This window comes from Canis lupus, chromosome 21 (genome assembly GCF_003254725.2).
Source record: "Canis lupus dingo isolate Sandy chromosome 21, ASM325472v2, whole genome shotgun sequence".
NCBI lineage: Eukaryota > Metazoa > Chordata > Mammalia > Carnivora > Canidae > Canis > Canis lupus.
In genome coordinates this window covers 41,442,436-41,462,851 of record NC_064263.1, presented here as the reverse complement: position 1 = coordinate 41,462,851, position 20,416 = coordinate 41,442,436, and the positions used below count along the sequence as shown (strand labels likewise).

General features: G+C 38.0%; 1 protein-coding gene and 1 long non-coding RNA gene across 6 annotated transcripts in view; one reads left to right on the top strand and one right to left on the bottom strand.

Annotated features, from left to right (window-relative positions):
- The window catches only part of TSG101 (tumor susceptibility 101), a 42,266-nt gene that overhangs the window by 10,446 nt on the left and 11,404 nt on the right, over positions 1–20,416 (top strand). The window contains exons 4-7 of the mRNA XM_025459716.3: positions 942–1,105; positions 8,768–8,894; positions 12,203–12,269; positions 16,631–16,722. Coding sequence (XP_025315501.1) covers positions 942–1,105; positions 8,768–8,894; positions 12,203–12,269; positions 16,631–16,722 — 450 coding nt within the window. The remainder of the gene's footprint in view (positions 1–941; positions 1,106–8,767; positions 8,895–12,202; positions 12,270–16,630; positions 16,723–20,416) is intronic.
- The window catches only part of LOC112667732 (uncharacterized), a 44,510-nt gene continuing 28,751 nt past the window's right edge, over positions 4,658–20,416 (bottom strand). For 3 of the 5 annotated variants that reach the window (XR_007404715.1, XR_007404721.1, XR_007404719.1), the window contains exons 9-10: positions 10,595–10,645; positions 5,800–6,457 (exon numbers count right to left, since the gene is read on the bottom strand). This is a non-coding gene — a long non-coding RNA (uncharacterized LOC112667732). The other 2 variants (XR_007404713.1, XR_007404716.1) reach the window with 2 other exon arrangements.

The following is a 20,416-nucleotide window of genomic DNA, read 5'->3' as shown; positions in this document are numbered from 1 at the left end:
AATTTATGTGTATATACTTATATGAATTGAAACTGTTTCTAAGGGGAACAAATGTATCTGAATTACATTAGGCCATTCAGATGATTACTTGGGACATTGGGCTTTGAGCTTAGTAAGAAAAGGAGATCGTTATAGTCAGCATGTTAACTATTGAATCCCTTGAAACTCCGTTCAACTTGACTACATTTAGTCAAATTCTTCAGCTGAGAAAGATTCTATTACTTAATGCAAACAAAAGGAAATAACATCATTGATTCTGAGTAACTACCACAGAAAATACTATATGGATTAGTCACACTGTGGCCAACAATCAACATCTGTTTGGCAGTTGGATTAGGTTTTATAGTCTGGCTTTTGGCAAGGGAATTTCAAATGTAGTTTATCTTATCACTTTCTGATAGGACACCAAAATCTGTGGTCTTCCTTTTTTTTTTTTTTTTTTTTTTTTTTTTTTTACACAGAGAGAGAGAGAGAGGCAGAGACTTAGGCAGAGGGAGAAGCAGGCTCCATGCACCGGGAGTCTGATGTGGGATTTGATCCCGGCTCTCCAGGATCACGCCCTGGGCCAAAGGCAGGCGCTAAACCGCTGCGCCACCTAGGGATCCCCTGTGGTCTTCCTTTTATATCCTTTCCCAGTGAACCTTATGAACTAAAATGACAAGAGTCAAATTGCAAAGAATGGATTGAGCCATAAGATAACTTGTAAGGAATGTTTTTAGAGCAGCAAGCAGACACTGGCAGAGTAGTGATCAATTAGCTCCTTCATCCTGCTGAAAATTTTACAGACTAGAAATTTGAGAAACATCGTAAACAGAACTTTAAAACATAAAATATTTGTGATTTTTCTATTATGTGTTACTTAGTTGTAGCTCTCTTGCTTGCCTTACTAACCCTATTATTTAAAAATAATAGAGTAACTGAAGTTTCTCTTTCTCTCTTAGGTAATATATATAATATTCCAATATGCCTCTGGCTGCTGGACACATACCCATATAATCCCCCTATCTGTTTCGTTAAGCCTACTAGTTCAATGACTATTAAAACGGGAAAGCATGTTGATGCAAATGGGAAGATATATCTTCCTTATCTACATGAATGGAAACATGTAAGTATTAACTGTGTTCTGTGAATTTGTTGCATTTTACGTATTTTGCTCCTTGGCATCTACTTTCTGTTAACACTCAAAGAGGATTCCTAGGAGAATAGATAAGTTCACATAAGGTCCTAATCACTGAGCTGGATAATTGGAAAAGGTTCTCCAAAAGAAGTATATTTGTATAGAGCTTGGTACTTTACAGAATATACAGTTCCTATTTTATTTGCTTGAGTTGAGCCTTTAAGAATAGATGGGATTCATATAAGGGGAAATGCATTTCAAAAAGTAGTGTACTGGTAGCATATACTTGTGAAAGTGTTCAAATCTCATTATTCACCATTCCTACCAAGTACAAACCAGATGACCTGAGTTTCCCCCTCAAGGGATAAGCTCTGAATTCCAGGCTTCAAAGACAGTGTTAAAAAACTAAACAGAAACCTCTGAAAAACCCAACTAAGTTCTCTGCAGCCCCAGATTGAGGAGACAGTACAAGCTTAGAACCTTATCATGGAGGAGGGAGGGGTATAAGTAAACATCCTAGGCTCTTAGATGATGCTACTGGAGGAACACAACCCAAGACCCTTGAATCGGCTCAGTCCTGATTGTATTTTTTTTTAATATTTTATTTATTTATTCATGAGAGATACACAGAGAGGCAGAGACACAGGCAGAGGGAGAAGCAGGCTTCCTGCAATGAGCCTGATGTGGGACTTGATCCCTAACCCCGGGATCACGCCCTGAGCCGAAGGCAGACAGACACTCAGCTGCCAAGCCACCCAGGCGTCCCTCAGTCCTGATTGTATTAAGGTGATTCTCACGGTATTTGCCTGCCATAGGGAAGGGTGAGCCCTTCTTGGAGGCAGAATAGTGTATAGAGTGTCTGTAATTTTTCCCAGTATCTGGAATGCAGTTTAAAATCATCAAGTACATCGTGATCCCTGGGTGGCGCAGCGGTTTAGCGCCTGCCTTTGACCCAGGGCGCGATCCTGGAGACCCGGGATCGAATCCCACGTCGGGCTCCCGGTGCATGGAGCCTGCTTCTCCCTCTGCCTATGTCTCTGCCTCTCTCTCTCTCTGTGTGTGACTATCATAAATAAATAAAAATTTAAAAATAAATAAATAAATAAAATCATCAAGTACATCAAGAAAAAGGACAAGGAGGGGAAAAAGACACTAGTAACAGGACACCACAACCCCCAGGTAAACCAGTTATCAGAGCCAGACTGGAAAATGACTGTGATTAATATGTTCAAGATGGAGAATTGTATTAAAAAGGAACCAAGTGGAAATCTTAGAACTGGAAAATAGAATAATAGAAATTAAGAACTCAATAGACAGGGTTAGTAACTGATTGGACTCAGCAGAGTAAAGAATTAGTGAACTGGTAAATTAATATATTTTTCAGTGCTATGACTTCTGAATAAATCTTATGAGTATATTATGGAAAAAATTCTAAATTTTACTGAAAGACATTGAAGAAGACTTAGAACATTATTCATAGTTCTTTATAAATTGATCTTTGTCCTAGCAGCTTTTGTTTCTTTGTATATTTATTAATTTTGTGAACTTGATAAAGCTGAATCTAAAATTTATATTGAAATGCAAAAGACTGAGCATAGCCAGGACCCTCTCCAAGAATAAGTTAGAAGGGACTTGCCCTACACATGTCAAAATGTATTATAAAACTAATATAGCACAGAATTATAGTATTTTAATGGATATATTCAAATAGATAGATGGAACATAATAATCCAGAGAGATGCCTGGGTGGCTTAGTCGGTTAAGAGTCTGACTTTGGCTCAGGTAATGATCTTAGGATTCATGCTCAGTGGGGAGTCTGCTTCCCTCTTCCCTTCCCCTGTTCATTCTCACTCTAGTACTCTCTCTCATATAAATAAATAAAATCTTTTTTTAATGATAAAATCTTAAAAAAAAAAAACAAATAGATCCCCTATTTATAAACACTTGATATATGACAGTAATGTTGGGGTGCCTGGGTGGCTCAGTGATTAAGCTTCTGCCTTCAGCTTGGGTCATGATCTCAGGGTCTTGGGATCTAGTTCCTCGTCTGGCTCCCTGCTCAGTGGGAAATCCCCCCCCCCCCCCCGCCCCGTTCATACTCTCTCTCTCTCTCACATAAGTAAATAAAATCTTTTTTAAAAAGGAGAAGGTGCCTGGATGGATCAGTCAGTTAAGTGTCTGCCTTTGGCTCAGGTAGTGATCCCAAGGTCCTGGGATTGAGCCCCACATTGGGAGCCTGCTTCTTCCTCTCCCTCTGCCTGCCACTTCCCCTTGCTTGTGTTTTCTCTCTCTCCATCAAATAAATAAAATATTTTTAAAAAGACAAAGCATTTATTAGAAAAGTAATAAATTTTATCTTGTATTTGTACAAATTGAGAACTATTCATTAAAGACAGTAAAAAGTATGAAAAGACTAACCACAAACTGGAAGAATATATTTGTAATACTTAATACCCTTAGAAATATATCCAGAATATAAAAATAACTTAGGAATCATAAAAGAAAGAAACTGAGTAGAAAAATAAACTCTTGAACAAATAAGTACTTCACAATTAGAAATCCTAGTGACCAGTAAACATATGAAAATTTGTTTAACCCTGCCAGTAGTGAGGGAAATGTAAATTAAAACCACAGTGATAGGGCAGCCAGGTGGCTTAGCGGTTTGGCGCTGCCTTCAGCCCAGGGTGTGATCCTGTAGTTGCAGGATCGAGTCCCGCATCAGGCTCCCTGCATGAAGCCTGCTTCTCCCTCTATGTCTCTGCTTCTCTCTCTCTGTGTGTGTCTCTCATGAATAAATAAATAAAAATCTTTAATTAAAAAAAAAAAACCACAGTGATATACCACTACATACCCATCAATTCTGTGCTACAAATTGACAAAGCTAAGGGTTAGTGAGGAAATGGAGAAAGAGAACTCTGACACCACTGATGGAAGTAAAATTGACACAGCTATTTTGGAAACCAGTTTGCATTACTTAGTAAAGTTGTGAGCACACGCCCTGTGACCCAGCAGTTTTGCCCCTAGGTATATAGCTCAGCACTACTGACATTTTAGGTCAGGTAATTCTTTATTGTGGGAGGCCTGTCCTGTCCATTTTAGGCTGTAGAATCTCTGGCCTTTAGCCACAAGGTGCCAATAGCATAACACCCAGTTGTGACAACCAAAAATGTCTCTTGACATTTCTGAATATGCCCTGGGGGACAAATATATCACCCCCAGTTGAGAACTCCTACAAAAGAGTAATCCTTGCACATGCACACTGGAAAATACAGCAGGGATGTGGATGACAGTATACATTGCTGAAGCCTGGATACAATCTAGCTATTAACAACAGGAAAATGAGGGATCCCTGGGTGGCGCAGCGGTTTGGCGCCTGCCTTTGGCCCAGGGCGCGATCCTGGAGACCCGGGATCGAGTCCCACATCGGGCTCCTGGTGCATGGAGCCTGCTTCTCCCTCTGCCTGTGTCTCTGCCTCTCTCTCTCTCACTGTGTGCCTATCATAAATAAATTAAAAAAAAAAAAAAAAACAGGAAAATGAATAAAGAAATTGTAGTATATTTATTGAGTGGAACACCACACAACAATCAAAATGAGTTAAGTATAGCTGTACTCTTTAACAGTAATGCATCTTTCAAACATTGAACAAAAGCAACAAATCTCAATAGAATATACAGTTCATATGAAGTTCAAAAACAGGCCACATTAAACGCACAGTTTAGGAAATCATAAGGCAGTATGTTTAAAATAAAGCGAAAGAATAATTGTCTACTAAATCAGAGAAGTGGTTTATCTCTTAAGGAGATAGAATGCAGTCTGAGCTGAGTTACTGTTTATCTTTTTCTTAGCTTGGACAATGACTTCCAGGTATTTTCTTTATTGTTTCTCTTTAAAGTTACATAGATTATTTCTGTATATATGACAGATTTCACAGATCTAATAGAAAAGACACAACGGTGGCTAAATTAATATGGTATTCAAGGCTGTACCTTGAAGGATCCCGATTGTCCTTAAGTAGACACTTGGGAGTCATTTTAGACTTTTATTAAACAAGATTAGGATATTAAAAGCAATGATTATTTGGTATAATATCTGAAGTATACTAGGTGAAATATTAATGAGCTCTGATTAATAATCACTAGCTGCTTCAAAACATAAACCCCAAAATGCTAAGAGGCTTAACACTGTAGAAGTTTCTTGCCCACATAATAGTCCACGTGGCAAGCAGCTTTCCTCTACTTGGTGCTTGGAACTGAGGCTCTTCCCAGTTTGTGGCGTCCCCGTCTCCCAGGCCGGTGTAGTCCTGTGTCAAGAATGACCATCAGGAGAGTGGTAAAGGAGTACCCCCTTTCTTATCCACCTTGCATTAGAAGTTAAATCACTTCTACTTATGACCCATTGGTAATAGTTGCAAGAAGGGCTGGAGTATGTAGTCCCTGCCTGAACAGCTGATTCTCAGTAACATCTCTCTGTTACAGAAGGGGGAGCTTGAACTTTCACAGAAAACTCTCAGTCTTGGGGTGCCTGGTTGGCTCAGTCATTAAAGCATCTGCCTTCGGCTCAGGTCATGATCTCAGGGTCCCAGGATTGAGGTCTACACAGGGTTTCCAGCTCAGCGGAGAGTCTGCTGCTCCCTCTCCCTCTGCTGGTTGCCTCTGCTTGTGCATGCTCTCAATCTTTAAAAAAAAAAAATTCTCAGTCATAAGCAAGTAAAACCAGAAGCCGCTTAGGTGGCCGTTGCAGTCACCTAGCATGACAGAAAATAAAGTAGGGCTGTTGCTATTTAGCTGGATCTAACTATTGCGATCGCTTATTGATCCTAATCCTGAATATGTATCCTATGCTATTAAGAATGTAGGGGATCCCTGGGTGGCCCAGCGGTTTGGCGCCTGCCTTTGGCCCAGGGCGCGATCCTGGAGACCCAGGATCGAGTCCCACGTCGGGCTCCCAGTGCATGGAGCCTGCTTCTCCCTCTGCCTGTGTCTCTGCCTCTCTCTCTCTCTGTGTGACTATAATAAATAAATAATAAATAAATAAATAAATAAATAAATAAATAAATAAATAAATAAATAAAATCTAAAAAAATAAATTAAAAATAAATTTAAAAAAAAGAATGTAAAATCTGACCCTTTTTATTGCTGGAGAAACAAGTAGTGAGGGGGTTTCAGGAAGAGATTAATTTTACATGAGGTTTGCAGGTCTTCAGTGGGAAAGCAGTTTTATAAAGGTATTACCTGTTTCAGTTGATTTGTAGGCTGCAGTTTTCCTATGTTTTTCATATCCTCTGTCATTCTGAATTAGTCATTTGTCATTCTGAATTAGTTTGAATTCATGACCTATTGCTTTATAATATGCCAGGAAGTAGATATTAAAGATTTGATTAATTTTTCTTCCTTCAAAGAATTTTGTGTGAAAGTAATGGTATGACAAAGAATTAAACTAAAACTTGTCCTGGCAAAACTATGGTCATGAAGATGCATGAATGAACTGATTCCTACTACAACCTGGATGAACTTTGAAAACATTACATTAAGGGAAAGACACCAGATATAAACGGTCATGTATTGCATGATTTCATTTATATGAAATGTCCAGAATAGATAAATCTATTGGCAGAAGATAGATTAGTGGTTGCCAGGAGCTGGGGGAGGGAGGAAATGGGAAGTGACTACTAGTGGGTGTGGGTTTCTTTTAGGGATGATGAAAATATTCTCAAATTAGATAGTGGTGATGGAAAAAAACCACCGAACTGTATACTTTAGAAGGTAAGTTTTATGGTATGTGAATTAATCTCAATTTTTTTAAATGTATGAGGTTATGATTTAGTTTGGGAGTTTTGTTGGACCAGATAATTAACAGGAGATAAAAGACTGTGTCTTCAATAACTACATCCCCCCACACCAGTATAATCTCTAGTCTGCGCTCCTTTGTGCTACAAGTACTGCACGCGCTTGCCCCCAGTCTCAGTTTATAAATTCACAAACGGGCACCTGGGTGGCTCAGTTGGTGAAGCTTCTGCCTTCAGCTCTGGTCATGATCCTAGGATCGAGCCCCACATTGGGCTCCTTGCTCAGCAGGGAATCTGCTTCTCCCTCTGCCTGCTGCTCTGCCTCTTTGTCCTCTCTCTCTCTCTCTCTCTCAAATAAGTAAATAAAATCTTAAAAATAAATTCACAAACAAAATATATAGGGATAGTGGGAGCTAGCAGGTTTTCACAGGAAGCTTTCTGTGGTGTTAGTCCTTGTCATTGTCCAAAAGTTGGGGCAAAATTGAACACGGGAGATGAATTTGGTCCTTGGGAAAGTTTAAAATAGCGAACACTTCTATCAGGAGAAGAGATGTTATGAAGATGATCAGCTGATCAAGATGACTGTAATCCTGATGAACTAATGAATGAAGTATATGAGATCCACAGAGAATAGGTTAAGCGGTAAAAAATGGAACCATCAAATAAGCTGCTTTGAACAACTTTGCCTAGAATATAGTTTGTCATCTGTCAGTGGTCAATAGATACTTGAGAGAGAAGCTTAGCAACCTTTGGAAAAACAAACACCCTCTTTGTAACTGGTATTGGAAGGAAATAATCTTTAATGATATGTGTCTTTTGTACAACCATCTAGTGATTTTAAGATAGAGTATACCTGGGGTGCCAAGGTAGTTTAGTCCGTTAAGCCTTCAACTCTCGACTTCAGCTCAGGTCATGACTTCAGGGGCATAAGAGTGTGAGCCCCACATCAGGCAGGCTGTACACTCGGTGTGGAGCTGCTTAATATTGCTACCCCACCACTCAAGTGCACACTCATGCTGTCTCTCAAAGAGTATACCTATAATTTTAGAGTTTATAATACTATCTAATAAAAAAGAGTCTCAAAGGGCATGTGGGTGGCTCAGTCAGTTGAGTGTCCGACTCTTGGTTTTGGCTCAGGTCATGGTCTCGGGTCCTGGGATCAAGCCGCAACTCAGGCCCAGCACTCAGCAGTGAATCTGCTTGAGGATTCTCTCTCTGTCCCCCTGCCCCCCCAAATAAATCTTTAAAACAAAACAAAAAAAATGAGCCTCAGAACATGGTTGCAAGGTAACATTGTTATCTTTTAAAGGCCTTAAATAATATTTGTAACTACTGCTTACATCCATCCCTGAATTTGTACCAGAAGACTTCATTTGTCCATAGGAAATACAAGTTTTAGTTAGCTGTATGGAGTCAAATGAAAAACAATATTATCTGAATTTTGCATTATACTGCTTTCACTGGTGTCATTTATATATATATGAAACAACACATTTGCTACATATAAATGATAAGTGAAAATCACCTGGCTTTATTAAATTATTAAATAGAATTTTCATGTTTGGGATTTTTTTTTAAGATTTATTTTTATTTATTTATGATAGACAGAGAGAGGCAGAGACACAGGCAGAGGGAGAAGCAGGCTCCATGCTGGGAGCCCGACGCGGGACTCGATCCCGGGACTCCAGGATCGCACCCTGGGCCAAAGGCAGGCACGAAACCGCTGAGCCACCCAGGGATCCCCCATGTTTGGGATCCTACAAAAGTTATCAAGCTCAGTTGAAAACCAGTAAGAAATGACTGAACTTTTCCTTTTTGCCAAAAAATAAATTTGTAGCTGACTTCATTTGTATTCTGTTTTTAGCCTCAGTCAGACTTGTTGGGGCTTATTCAGGTCATGATTGTGGTGTTTGGAGATGAACCCCCAGTCTTCTCTCGTCCCACTATTTCAGCATCTTATCCACCATACCAGGCAACAGGGCCACCAAATAGTAAGTATAATTAAGTTTTGATTTTTAAACTCATACAAACAAAACATAAAACCTTGTAAAAAATTTTTTTTCATGCCTTCACTTTTTAGCTTACCCAATTAGTGGATTTTTTGGAGGTATTCTGAGGCCACACATCTGCATGTACAGATTCCCACCAAAGACGGGCATTTGGGCTTTCATTTGTGGGTAGAAATCTAACTATGAGTGTGCTAGATTCAAAAGTGGAAGAGAAAGCTGAAATAGAGCTAGAATTATTTTTTATCATTATCATACATGCCATGGAATAGCCCTTTATGATCAGTTTGGAAACATAGAACTCAAAAGGTAGCCTGCTTTTCTTTGCAACTGCAGAATCAGTGTTGTAGATAGGAATCAATTAGAGTCAACTAAATCATTCACATTCTGCTATTCTGGCTGTTACACAAGTGGACATCTAGCTCTCAGCTTTCTTCTCTTTAGTACAGCCAATTCATGATTTTATCTGGTGTGGAGAGGGTGTCAGTACTCTCTCCTGGTTGATATACATTATCTCTATTGGTTTTTTTTTTTCAGTAATTCTTATTAATACTTTCAAATCACCCTGGATAATTGAGAGTTGGTGGTACTTACTTGTTTTAACTTTACTAAACCTGTATTGATTTCATTGTGTTTTGAGCTGTGATTTTTTTTAACAAATTTGTTGAAGATTATAATTAAGCAAAACTTGTTAGATTATGTGAGCTTTCATTTTTCTCATACTGAGAGTTCTCTTTTTAATCTGTTCTGTCTTGAGGAACATCTTGACTCACAAGCTGAATGGAAATCTAACAGAAAGAACTTTCTGTACCTGTTTCCTTTTCCTTCCCTGCCTTCACAGAATAAGTTTGGGTTTAGGAATTAGTAGCTCTTTTATGAAAAGTTTTAGTAATTCTTTTGGACCAGAAATTTGTTTTCATCTTAATAAATTCTGTTGACTCTAGTACCTGAGATTAGACCACCTTGCTCTTTTAAGTTTGAAATACCAAAATATTTCCTAGTTTGCTATTTGTGTTTATTTTTCTCCAGTAACAGCTAGAGACCACTGAAGATAACCTTTTCAGAATTTTAGGCAGTCTCCAAAGCAACATTTTTTCCCTAAATTTCTTCCAGTTTTATATTGACATTGGAAGTGCAGCATTCCAGAAAGAGACCGCAGGAAAGAGATTATTTTTGCAGTTAATTTTGCACTCACTGTATATCACATTAAACAGTCTATAGCTGATTTAAGTAAATTACTACAAGAGACCAATTTATTGTCTTTTAATACTTCTTATACATTTAAACAATATTAATTATTAGTAGTAGGTGTGACTATAAAGAGATAAAAGTCCAAATTCCATTCCCACATACACACACACACACACACACACACCAATGAATGGAAATTTGGATAAATATTACCTCCTAGTTCAGAAATTATATACTTATATTACTATTTTTACCATTACTCCAAACATTTTTTTATCTCCTCTTTAGGATGACTTTGAGCTAGCAGTGAGTCACATTAAAAGATGTAATAGCCAAACCTCATTTTTTGACAACTAACAATCATAATCAACATTGAGTTGTAACTTTGAGACACAGCTAAGGACTTCATATTCATTCTTATTTAATCCTTATATTAACTCTGTATGTTATGTGTATTTGTATCCCATTTTATTCTGGCTCTAAAATTACTTTACCTCATTTTCTTCTTCCTTGACAGTCTTGGATCCAAATAACATTTGTTGTTTCTAAGAATCAAAATTTAAAGGCTTTAGTGGAATTAGTACCTTTTCAGAACCTTAGGAAAGGAAAATTGCTTCTGATTACGAAGAACCATGAGGTGGTGGCTTATGTATACAGACTAAAACTAGCACGAGGGGGTAGTAATTGACCATATATGTTGTTGACACTTAATAGTAGCCTTGTGTTTTGACATTCTTAAAGATCAATTGCACTTTGCCCAGGAAGAAAAAATGCCTTACGGAATCCAGCAATTGAGACATTTCAGGAGGTTTTTTTTTTTCCCTTTCTGAAATAGCATTGGCCATCTTCCTAGCTTCATTATACTTAAGAAAAAAATTTACTTATAACATCTGTAGTTCATCCTAGTAGGAAGACTGTGAACACTGATACTTGGAGACTGTATGCTCAGCAACTCTGGTTAAGATTTCTGAGGCCCTTGGAGCCCAGTGTGTAGGTCTCCCACCCACTACATTCTGCGTTTTAAAAGTTCGTTTCTTGAAGCCTCCACCTCTCTTGCCTCCAAGCCTTTACATACTATTCCTCTACTATTTCACTTTTATTTACCCCCACCTCCTAGGTTTAGATTAGCTGCCTCCTGTATGGTGTGTGTGTGTGTGTGTGTGTGTGTGTGTGTGTGTGTGTGTAAAACTCTGACTTCTCCTGTCATAACATTATCACTATGAAAAATTATTATTCCTTATCTCCTGCAACTTGAAGCCAAGAGTTCTTTATCAGATTCCTGGTGCTGGTTACATAGAAGGCACTAGAATATTTATTGAGTGGATTAAGAGCTAATTCATCATTGTATTCAGTGAGAAAAATTTCACTGAGAAACTGATTCTCAGACAAATCATTTCCAATTAAAGTCAAAATTAACTTCTCTTTTTCTTCCCCTATATTGATTGGCCTCCTGGCACCACTGACCAGTTCTAGGTCCTTAGTGTTCTAAAAAGTAAACCATTCTTTAAGCTTGCTAGATTTGAACCTTTTTTTCCCCAGGACTTCCAATTTTTTGTTTTGTTTTTAACCAGTCTGGCTGAATATATGTTTTGTAAAGGACTTCTCATAGTAATTTGAAGTCTTTTAAAGTTCTCAAGCCAACAAAACCAGCTGTGCAAATTGGTCAACATGATCCTACAAGAAATATCAAAAGATTTCTTAGATACAATAAAGAGAGCACTTTCTAGGAAGCTGACCTTGGACCAGAGGAGGGCAGAATTACCTTCCTCCAAATTCCAGTTGAACCATCTGCTGTCTCAGGTTACAGACTGTTTGAGAATACGAAGAGCTGACCAGGTTGACCTGTTGGCTGGTTATTCCTTGTTGGGATTGTCATGTGTATTGTAATGCCTCATAGTTAATGCATTGAGAATTTTGTGATTTGAAGATACTGCTTGCAGTAAAGAACTCATATGGGTGGAGTGTTTTGTTTTGGTGCTGAGATTTGGATTCTTTACTCATATGAAATTTTGCAGTGGTTTGAGAGTGATATATGTCTTATGTGATAGCCCATATATCCAGGACTATGCATATTATTTTAAAATGTTAAAAATTATTTTTAGCTTCCTATATGCCAAGCATGCCAAGTGGAATCTCTGCATATCCATCTGGATATCCTCCCAACCCCAGGTAATGAAAAATCTTTTGAATAATTGTATTAGAAATTCTATTAGATCTAGAACTGAAATAATGGGTGCTAGCTAGAGCAGTAAAGTAAACTTAACTACAATATCATGGAAGGTAAGACTTGGTGTACTGGTGAAATTTTATGGTATGTATAGAATTCCAAAGGAGTTTTTTCCATTCTAGAGAAATGTAGGTTCATTCTATTTAGGGAGAAGGAAAGAGTGAGATAATGATAATGATCTTGATTAGTTTTGGACATTTAAATCCTTGATTGCTCTCCTTCTCTTAACACCTTTGTATATTTACTGTAAGTAGCCAAAAGGGTAATGGAATACTAATTATAATGAGTTCAAGGAGAAAAAAATAATTTAATACCCTTTTTATTTATTTATTTATTTTTTTTGGAGGGGGAGAGAGAATCTTAAGCAGGCTTCACGCCTAGTGAGGAGCCCGGTGTGGGGCTCAATCTCACAACCCTGAGATTGTGACCTGAGCCAAAATCAAGAGTCGGATGCTCAACTGACTGAGCCACTGAGGCTCCCCTATATTTTAATACCCTTTAAAAAAAAACTTAATGTTTCTATAAATTACAGGGAATGGATTAATGGTTCACATGATCAGGTCAGTCTTATTTATTCATTTAGTTCAAAGACTATACTGCCAGCCTTTATTATCCATTTGATAATAACATAATTCAAGAAGGTTAAGTTAATTGTGAGATCAGTCTATGAGTAAGACACTTGAAAATCAATAAGAAGTAATTATTAACCCATGTTTCAAGTGTGTAGTTTTAGTGGTAATCTAGGGCTGCTTTCCGAAGAGTGGTCTTTGGGTTGACTTAAAATGCAAGATGGCCAGTGTCCAGGTGAGATTTCTGGCTACTTTAACTAGCAACAAGAAATTTTTCACCCTGCTAATAACTCTTTTTAGCTTCACATAACCGTCACAGATAAATGTGGCCAGATTCCTGAACACCTGATGTACATATATAATATGCAGGATCGTATAAGTTAAATTTAGGAATCTTATTTATTTCCAGATCTTTCTTAATTTCAGAGACTTGCTTTACATGGTAGTAAGCATTCTGTTGTATTAGAGAGGTAAGCAGACTAGATGAGTACCTGTCAGGGACAATGAGAAAAGATTCCTAGGATTGTAATAGAGAAACAGGCTGTAAGTTTTCGATTTCTTGAGGTATTTAATTTTCTGATTAAGTTCTAGAAATGGAATCTTCTTGTCTGAAGCCTTGAAATTACAAGCTTTTACAAATAATGGTCAGTAGTAAGAAAGAACTTTGGACATAAGGAAGTGGTTGTGGGAAGTACAATAAGGAAATGGACTCCTGAAAAATGAAGCCATTTCAGAGAAACTTGTAGATGAAAATGAAGGCAGAAAATATTGACAAAACTGTAAATCTTATTCACTTAGGTAACCATAAAAGTGTCTTTTGTGAGGTTATTTGTAAGAAGTTCCTTTTTGAGACAGCCTGTTTTCAAAGATTGATGTTTTTTTCCTTTGAAATGTAACGTTTAATCTCAAAATATAAGTAATATGCTAAGGAGTTATTAAGGGTAACTGTATTCAAATTGCCATCTGTATCTTTCTGTATATAAAAGATTTTGGCAGAAGAGCTTCAGAACCTCTTTCTCTTCTCCCTTTGTCCTAAAGGAGAATTAATAAATCAGTGACTCAAGAAGAATCTTTATCTTAAAACAATGAATATGAGAGTCTTTATTCTTGCTCTAGAAAGTTGGACTAGATGATCTCTAAGTTCTCTTCCAAATCTTAAGATCTTTTGAAAGTTTAATTTAGCACCTGCAGCATGTATACAAGGAAACTAAAAGGTATGTCAAGAATGGTTGTTCCAGTTTGGGTCTGTGTACTAGCACGCATGTAATAAGGTATTAGGAACCAGTTCCTGGTATTAGAAAAGACAGACAGTGGTAAGTGCCGTGATAAATAGAACTCTAGAGGTGGGGGTTACAGCTGCTGTGGAGGTGGGAGCTCAGCAATAGCTTCAGAAATGAAAGAACATGTTTACCAGGAGGACCTTGAAGAAGGAAATGCGGTGTTCAAAGGTGGAAGGGGCAGGAGAGAGTTCTAATGTTCTGTGACTGCGGGGATACTTTCTAGTTCTCAAGTCCAGCCCACTCATTTTATGTCAGCAAAGATGCGAAAGCCCCCAGCATTCCCAGGAAGAGGAGAGAAACACTGTTGTATAGTTGAAGAATATAGGGTTAGGAGTAAAGGAAATAAAAAAGAATAAAAGTGCAGCCGCCATGGATATTCCAGATCTCCCAGAACCTCCCCTGATCTCTTCTAGCTGATAGTGATTTTCCATTCTACATCTCTTGATTTTTTACTTGACACTGCTTATTTCCTTGATTCTATCAAGATTGTTTACAGGGATCATGCCCTGTTGTGATAGCATCTTGAGGAAGAAATGGATTCATACCTTAGCTCCTACCTTAAGCACTTAGATACGGTGCCTTAAATATAATAAAAGTAAAATGTGAAGGAGTACATAACAAAAAAGGAACATAAGAGTATTGGAAAATTCTTTTTAAATATGTAGTTTTAAAAGGACTTTTCAGAATATGAAAAAAATGTGCTACATATAGAGCAAATTGTTTAGTAATGTACAAAGATAGAAAATAGTACTACTCGGTTCTTTACTCAGGAAGAATTATTAACCCTGAATGTAGAGCATAACCATGAAGAAGAAATTGAGCAAACTAAGAGACATGGGAGTTCTTGGAAGTTTGTCTGTAGGCCTAGAAAAGTTTTATACCAGGTTACTGAAAAATCCAGCAATGTGATCACAGATTGCTTTTAAAAGGTACACAAAAGGGGAGTAACCCCAGAAAAAAACATGTTTATCCCAGTTTGCAAAACCGTAGATTCAGAGATTTCAGTAAGATTGGCACGGTTTCCTGGCACCACAGTAGCAGGGCTATTACTAAAGAGACCAGAAACAAAAGCAGCGCTCAGTAAGCTTTTGGCATGTGTCTGGGAGGAACAGAATTGCCTGCTGTTTTCTTCTTTGATTTTGCTTTTATACTGATAGATGAGGGAGTATTGTGATTACATTGAATCTTCAACAAGCTCTACAAAATTTTTTTGTTGGGGACAAGCAATAAAGTGTGAGCTGGTAGTACAAACAGTAGAATCTTTGAGCCACTGCACTGGAAAGGGATTATTGACTCCAAACTCAGGGCTCTCACCCCAAGACTCTCAACTGGCTGGGTTTCATAGTAATTTTAGTGGACCTGTACAAGGCATATTGATCAGAATTGCAGTTGTCATAGATCTGAAAACTAATCAAGATTCGTTGCCCAACAGGTAGCTAGTGATCATCTTGTTTTACTTTTCTTCTCCCATTGTAAGGGAAACACTGCTAAACCAGTAAGCATTCAGAGGAAGGTCACTAGACCTGAAAAATCATGTCCTGTGAAGAATGGTTGAAGGAATTTAAAAGATTTCACCTAAAAAGAGAAGGCTGATGTTAGAAGTCTCCTATTCAGTTAGTTTTCCAGAATGCCAATTTAGGACCATTAGGTAGAAGTTATAGCAAAATGATATTCAGTGTTCAATAGAGAAAGATGACTATCAGGGATATTATTAATTATTTTCTTTAAAGATTTTATTTATTTATTCATGACAGACACAAGAGAGAAAGAGAGAGGCAGAGGGAGAAGCAGGCTCCATGCAGGGAGCCTGATGTGGGACTCAATCCCGGGTCTCTAGGATCACGCCCCGGGCTGAAGGCGGCACTAAACCACTGGGCGACCGGGGCTGCCCTGTTAATGATTTTTTAAAAAACAATGTTAGATAAAAGATTGGAGGAGAATACTTTTAAGGAAAGTTTCTCTTGACTCTGATATGAATAAATGAGTGAGACAAACTATCCACAGCATGAGATTATTATTTTTAAAACTGTTTAAAGAGGAGAATTTTCAGATCAGATACTCACAAAGGCTATCAATGAACCATAGGTAAAAATTAAATAATATAATTTCCCTGGTATGCTAATTAATTGGAATGAGAAAGTTCTCACAAAATTGTGGTTACTTTCAGTTTTGATACTGTCCACCTGCCCTTAGAAATACTCTAGTTGCTTTTTGATCCCTGTGAAGGCAACCATCAATAAATAGGGCCAAACAAGAATATTTTAACCATTTACTGAAGACCCAATGTCATTAATGGAACTTCTCTAGAACTTAATTTGAATAGACACCTGTAGCTTTAAAAGTCATCAACTGATACAACAAAATGTCAAGCTTAGCATCCTGAATGGGGTTCTTAAAGGTACTCTAGTGTTGAGTCATCTTAACATTTAATGGGTTTTTAAATTCTTTTTTCAGTGGTTATCCAGGCTGTCCTTACCCACCTGGTGGTCAGTATCCTGCCACAACAAGTTCTCAGTACCCTTCCCAGCCTCCTGTGGCCACTGTTGGTAAGTACTCTTCAAAACTGTATTTTCTCCCAAAGTCATGGTCTCCTGTTGTGAAAAGTGTGTTTCATTTTTACATGTGAAATGTTAGAATATTCTTGTTACAGGAAAAACTCTTAATGGTCAATGTCCTATAATCCAGAACTTGAAGTAGGTGGTTTATCATTATGTAAATGAGCCTTCTAGTAAGGCACAAAAAGAAATGATTGACTCTTTTCACTCTTTCCTATGGGTCACATATTTTTGTTGATGAACTTTGTATGGGTTGAACTATTAACGGATACTTTGATTTCCCTGGCCTGGTTATATGTAAAAACAGATGAGCATCTTTAGGAGAAGAAAGCACTGCTGGGTATATTGCAAATTATTACAGGCCAGTAGTTCTTGCTGTTTAGTGTTGGCTTTTTAGGGTGCCTGAAGTATAATTTTCTTCAACTGCGAAGATGTAAGCAGTACAAGAATTTCTACAGATTCCCCACCCCACTGCATACCTGTCTGCCACTACCTGTACCACATACCTGCCTTCTCTCATAGATTAGTTGTCTTTGCTCCACAAGATCTTATCCTCTCTCCCTCACTCGGGGGCCAGTCATTTCAGCAGTCCTTCCCTCCCATCATCAGTTCTTCTCTGCTGGATTGCTCCTCATCGACACACAAAAAAATAATGCCCCAAACTAACCTTTAAAAATCCTCCTCTTGGTTCAATTTTCTCATCACTATTCCATTTCCTCATTCCCCTCTGCAAGCAAAACTCCTCAAAACAATTATCTGTACTCCATTATCTTCAGTTCCTCTTCTCTCTTAAGTCGCTCCGTTTGGGATTCCTTCATACCATTCCACTAAAGCTGCTTCTGTCAAGGTCACTAATGACCATTACAGGCTTGAATCCGACAAGTAGTTACTCCTCTCCACTTACTTTGCCTGTCAGTAGCATTTGGCACAGTTGGTTACTCCTTCCTTGATACACTTTCCTCTCTTGTTTTCGGAATGCCATACTCGGTTTTCCTCCTGGCTCGCAAATACACATACTCAGACTTCTTTACGGGTCCCTCCTTTTCTTAATGTTGGTGGGCCTCTTGCCCTAGTTCTTAGCATTCACTGTACTCACTCACCTGGTGATTTCCTCCAGTCTTAGCTTTAAATGCCATTTCTGTGTCCACAGTTCCCAAATGTATGCTTCCAGCCTGAACTCCAGATCCTCATAGCACTTGCCTTCTTACTACCTCCATGTGGATATTTAGCAGATATCTCGTCCAACATGACCAGAATTAAACTTTGCATCTTTCTACACAGCTTCCCCATCTCCATTGATACCTACTCAGTCCTCTTACTTTGGCATCGTCCTAGATTCTTCATCAGGAACCTACTGTCTTCAAAATAGATCTAGAATCTGATCATAACCAGTGCGAGTCCAAGTCAGCACATTGTCTCTCATCTAATTTATTTCAAAAGCCTCCCAAAAGGTTTCTGTGTTTGTCTGTGGCCCTATATTCTGTTTTAAACACAGCATCCAGATTAATCATATTAAAACATAAATGATGTCACCCCCATGCTCAAAACCTGGCAGTGTTTCCCCGTTTCACTCAGAATTCAACCCAGAGTTCTTAGGCCTAGACTGAACCGACCATTCAGGTGCCTGTGTTAACTCATTATAAGCCATAGGAGGAAGCCATAGGTTTGAAGCATTTTATAGCTTAGACTAGATTATTTCCACATATCCAAAAATCAGGAATGTGGGGGAAATGGTGTATTTAAAATCACATTTAATGTTTATATTTTTAGAACAGGTCATCAAAGAAATTTATATTATATATTTTTTCAAGAGTACTTTCTTAGGCTAGAAACATTTTATGATAATCTTGGCTATCCTTTAATATGTATTTTTCTACCTTGCTTGCCTACTTAATTTTTTTCATCATTGTACACAACACTGTTGGACCTCAAAACTGTAATACAGGAAAGCAGAAGCATAAAAGTATTTGAATGTTAGAGTTCACAAATAGTCAACATTTCCTCAGTATATTAGTGGCTGCCAGGATTGTGTTGTTATTATTCTCTGTACTACCGAGGCCATGAGGGAGAACAAATGCAGTTTGTTTATCCTTGTACTTTGTATAACTTTATAGTTTCACTGTATAGGTTTTGATTTTATGGTGTAAAACAAGCACCTGACTGAAAACATCAACAACATGTCTTTTTATTATTGATATGAATGCCTGTGCAGGTGTTGGTATTTATCCCCAATATCATGAAGTAAAAGAACCATTTAAGAATGAATAGGGACCTCTGGGTGGCTCAGTGGTTGAGCATCTGCCTTCAGATCGGGCGTGGTCCTGGGATCCCTGGATCAAGTCCCACATCGAGCTCCCTTCAGAAAGCCTGCTTCTCCCTCTGCCTGTGTCTCTGCCTCTATCTGTGTCTTTCATGAATAAATAAAATCTTATTAAAAATTTTTTAAAAGATAAAAATGAAGTAATAGAGGGTCGTGTGGGTGGCTCAGTCGCTTGAGTGTCTGACTCGTTTCGGTTCAAGGTCAGGATCTCATGGGTCTTGAGAGCCCTACATACAGCAGGCTCCTTGCTCCATCTGTGTGAAGATTCTCGCCCTCTGCCCCTACCTCCACTCATGCACGCATGGGGGGCACTCAAAAAATCTTTAAAAAAAATAAAATAAAAATGAAGTCATGGAGATTGTATTCCTTATAGCAACTTCTTTAAACAAAGTACTGAAGAAGAATGAGGATGGATGTAGATCCTGGGACTTAAATAGCTCTTTCTGATTCCACTCAATGTAGATTTTAAATATTTAAAAGAAAATCAGAATTTGTTTTGTCATTTCATTGTATAGCTTTTTTATTAGATAGCGTCCCACTTTATCTGACGTAAAGCCACTCCTGTGAAATTGAAGCCCACTGAGGGCAGTAAGCAGTGAAGACAGCTGTTGAATAATTTAAAAACCTGTCCATGTTGCTTTTCTATCATGTCTGGGCAACTGTAGTGATATTTTAATACACTTGTATTATATAAGGGGAGAAAAAGTGGTGATCCATAACTCAAATTTTTCCTAGGAGTCATTTGTAAGACCAGGTGTATTTTTAGTATATCATCTTTGCAACTATCAAAAACATTTTCTACTGGAAAAAGATGTGGAATTTGCACAACTTTCCTTAGATTTTCTGTCCATTGTAAGCATTGTTTATCAACAGAGGCATCAGAAGAGAAACTTTTCTTGGTAACTGAGGGTAAAAGTTAAATTTTTAAAAACTTAAATTTCTGTTTCTTTGGATTAAAGTATGTGTTTAAGAGTGAAACACTTCTGTTAGGACTAGGCATATAACTTTCACCAAGTTGGTATTGCCAAAACTGTAAGAACCTGAAGGCTGATCTTAAAGGTTTAAAATGACTTGACCACCAAACCAAGTTATAAAGAGTAAGTTTAGGAGACAACATGAATACTTGTTTATGTTCTCTTAACAGCAGATACCAGAAGACAGCTTAAGTAGGTATGGATGTATGTTTTCTAGGCTGACAAATGGGTACTTAAGAGAAGCTTTAGTCCCCAATGAAGCATCTCAGTGGAGAAGGCCAAATTCTGCTGGATAGGGAAGAGTAGCATGCTGTGGGAGTGGTTAATTCCCACTCTGCCAGATGCCTGTGTGCTAGCGGTGTCAGTGGTGCATCTGGTGGCAGTGCTTTGG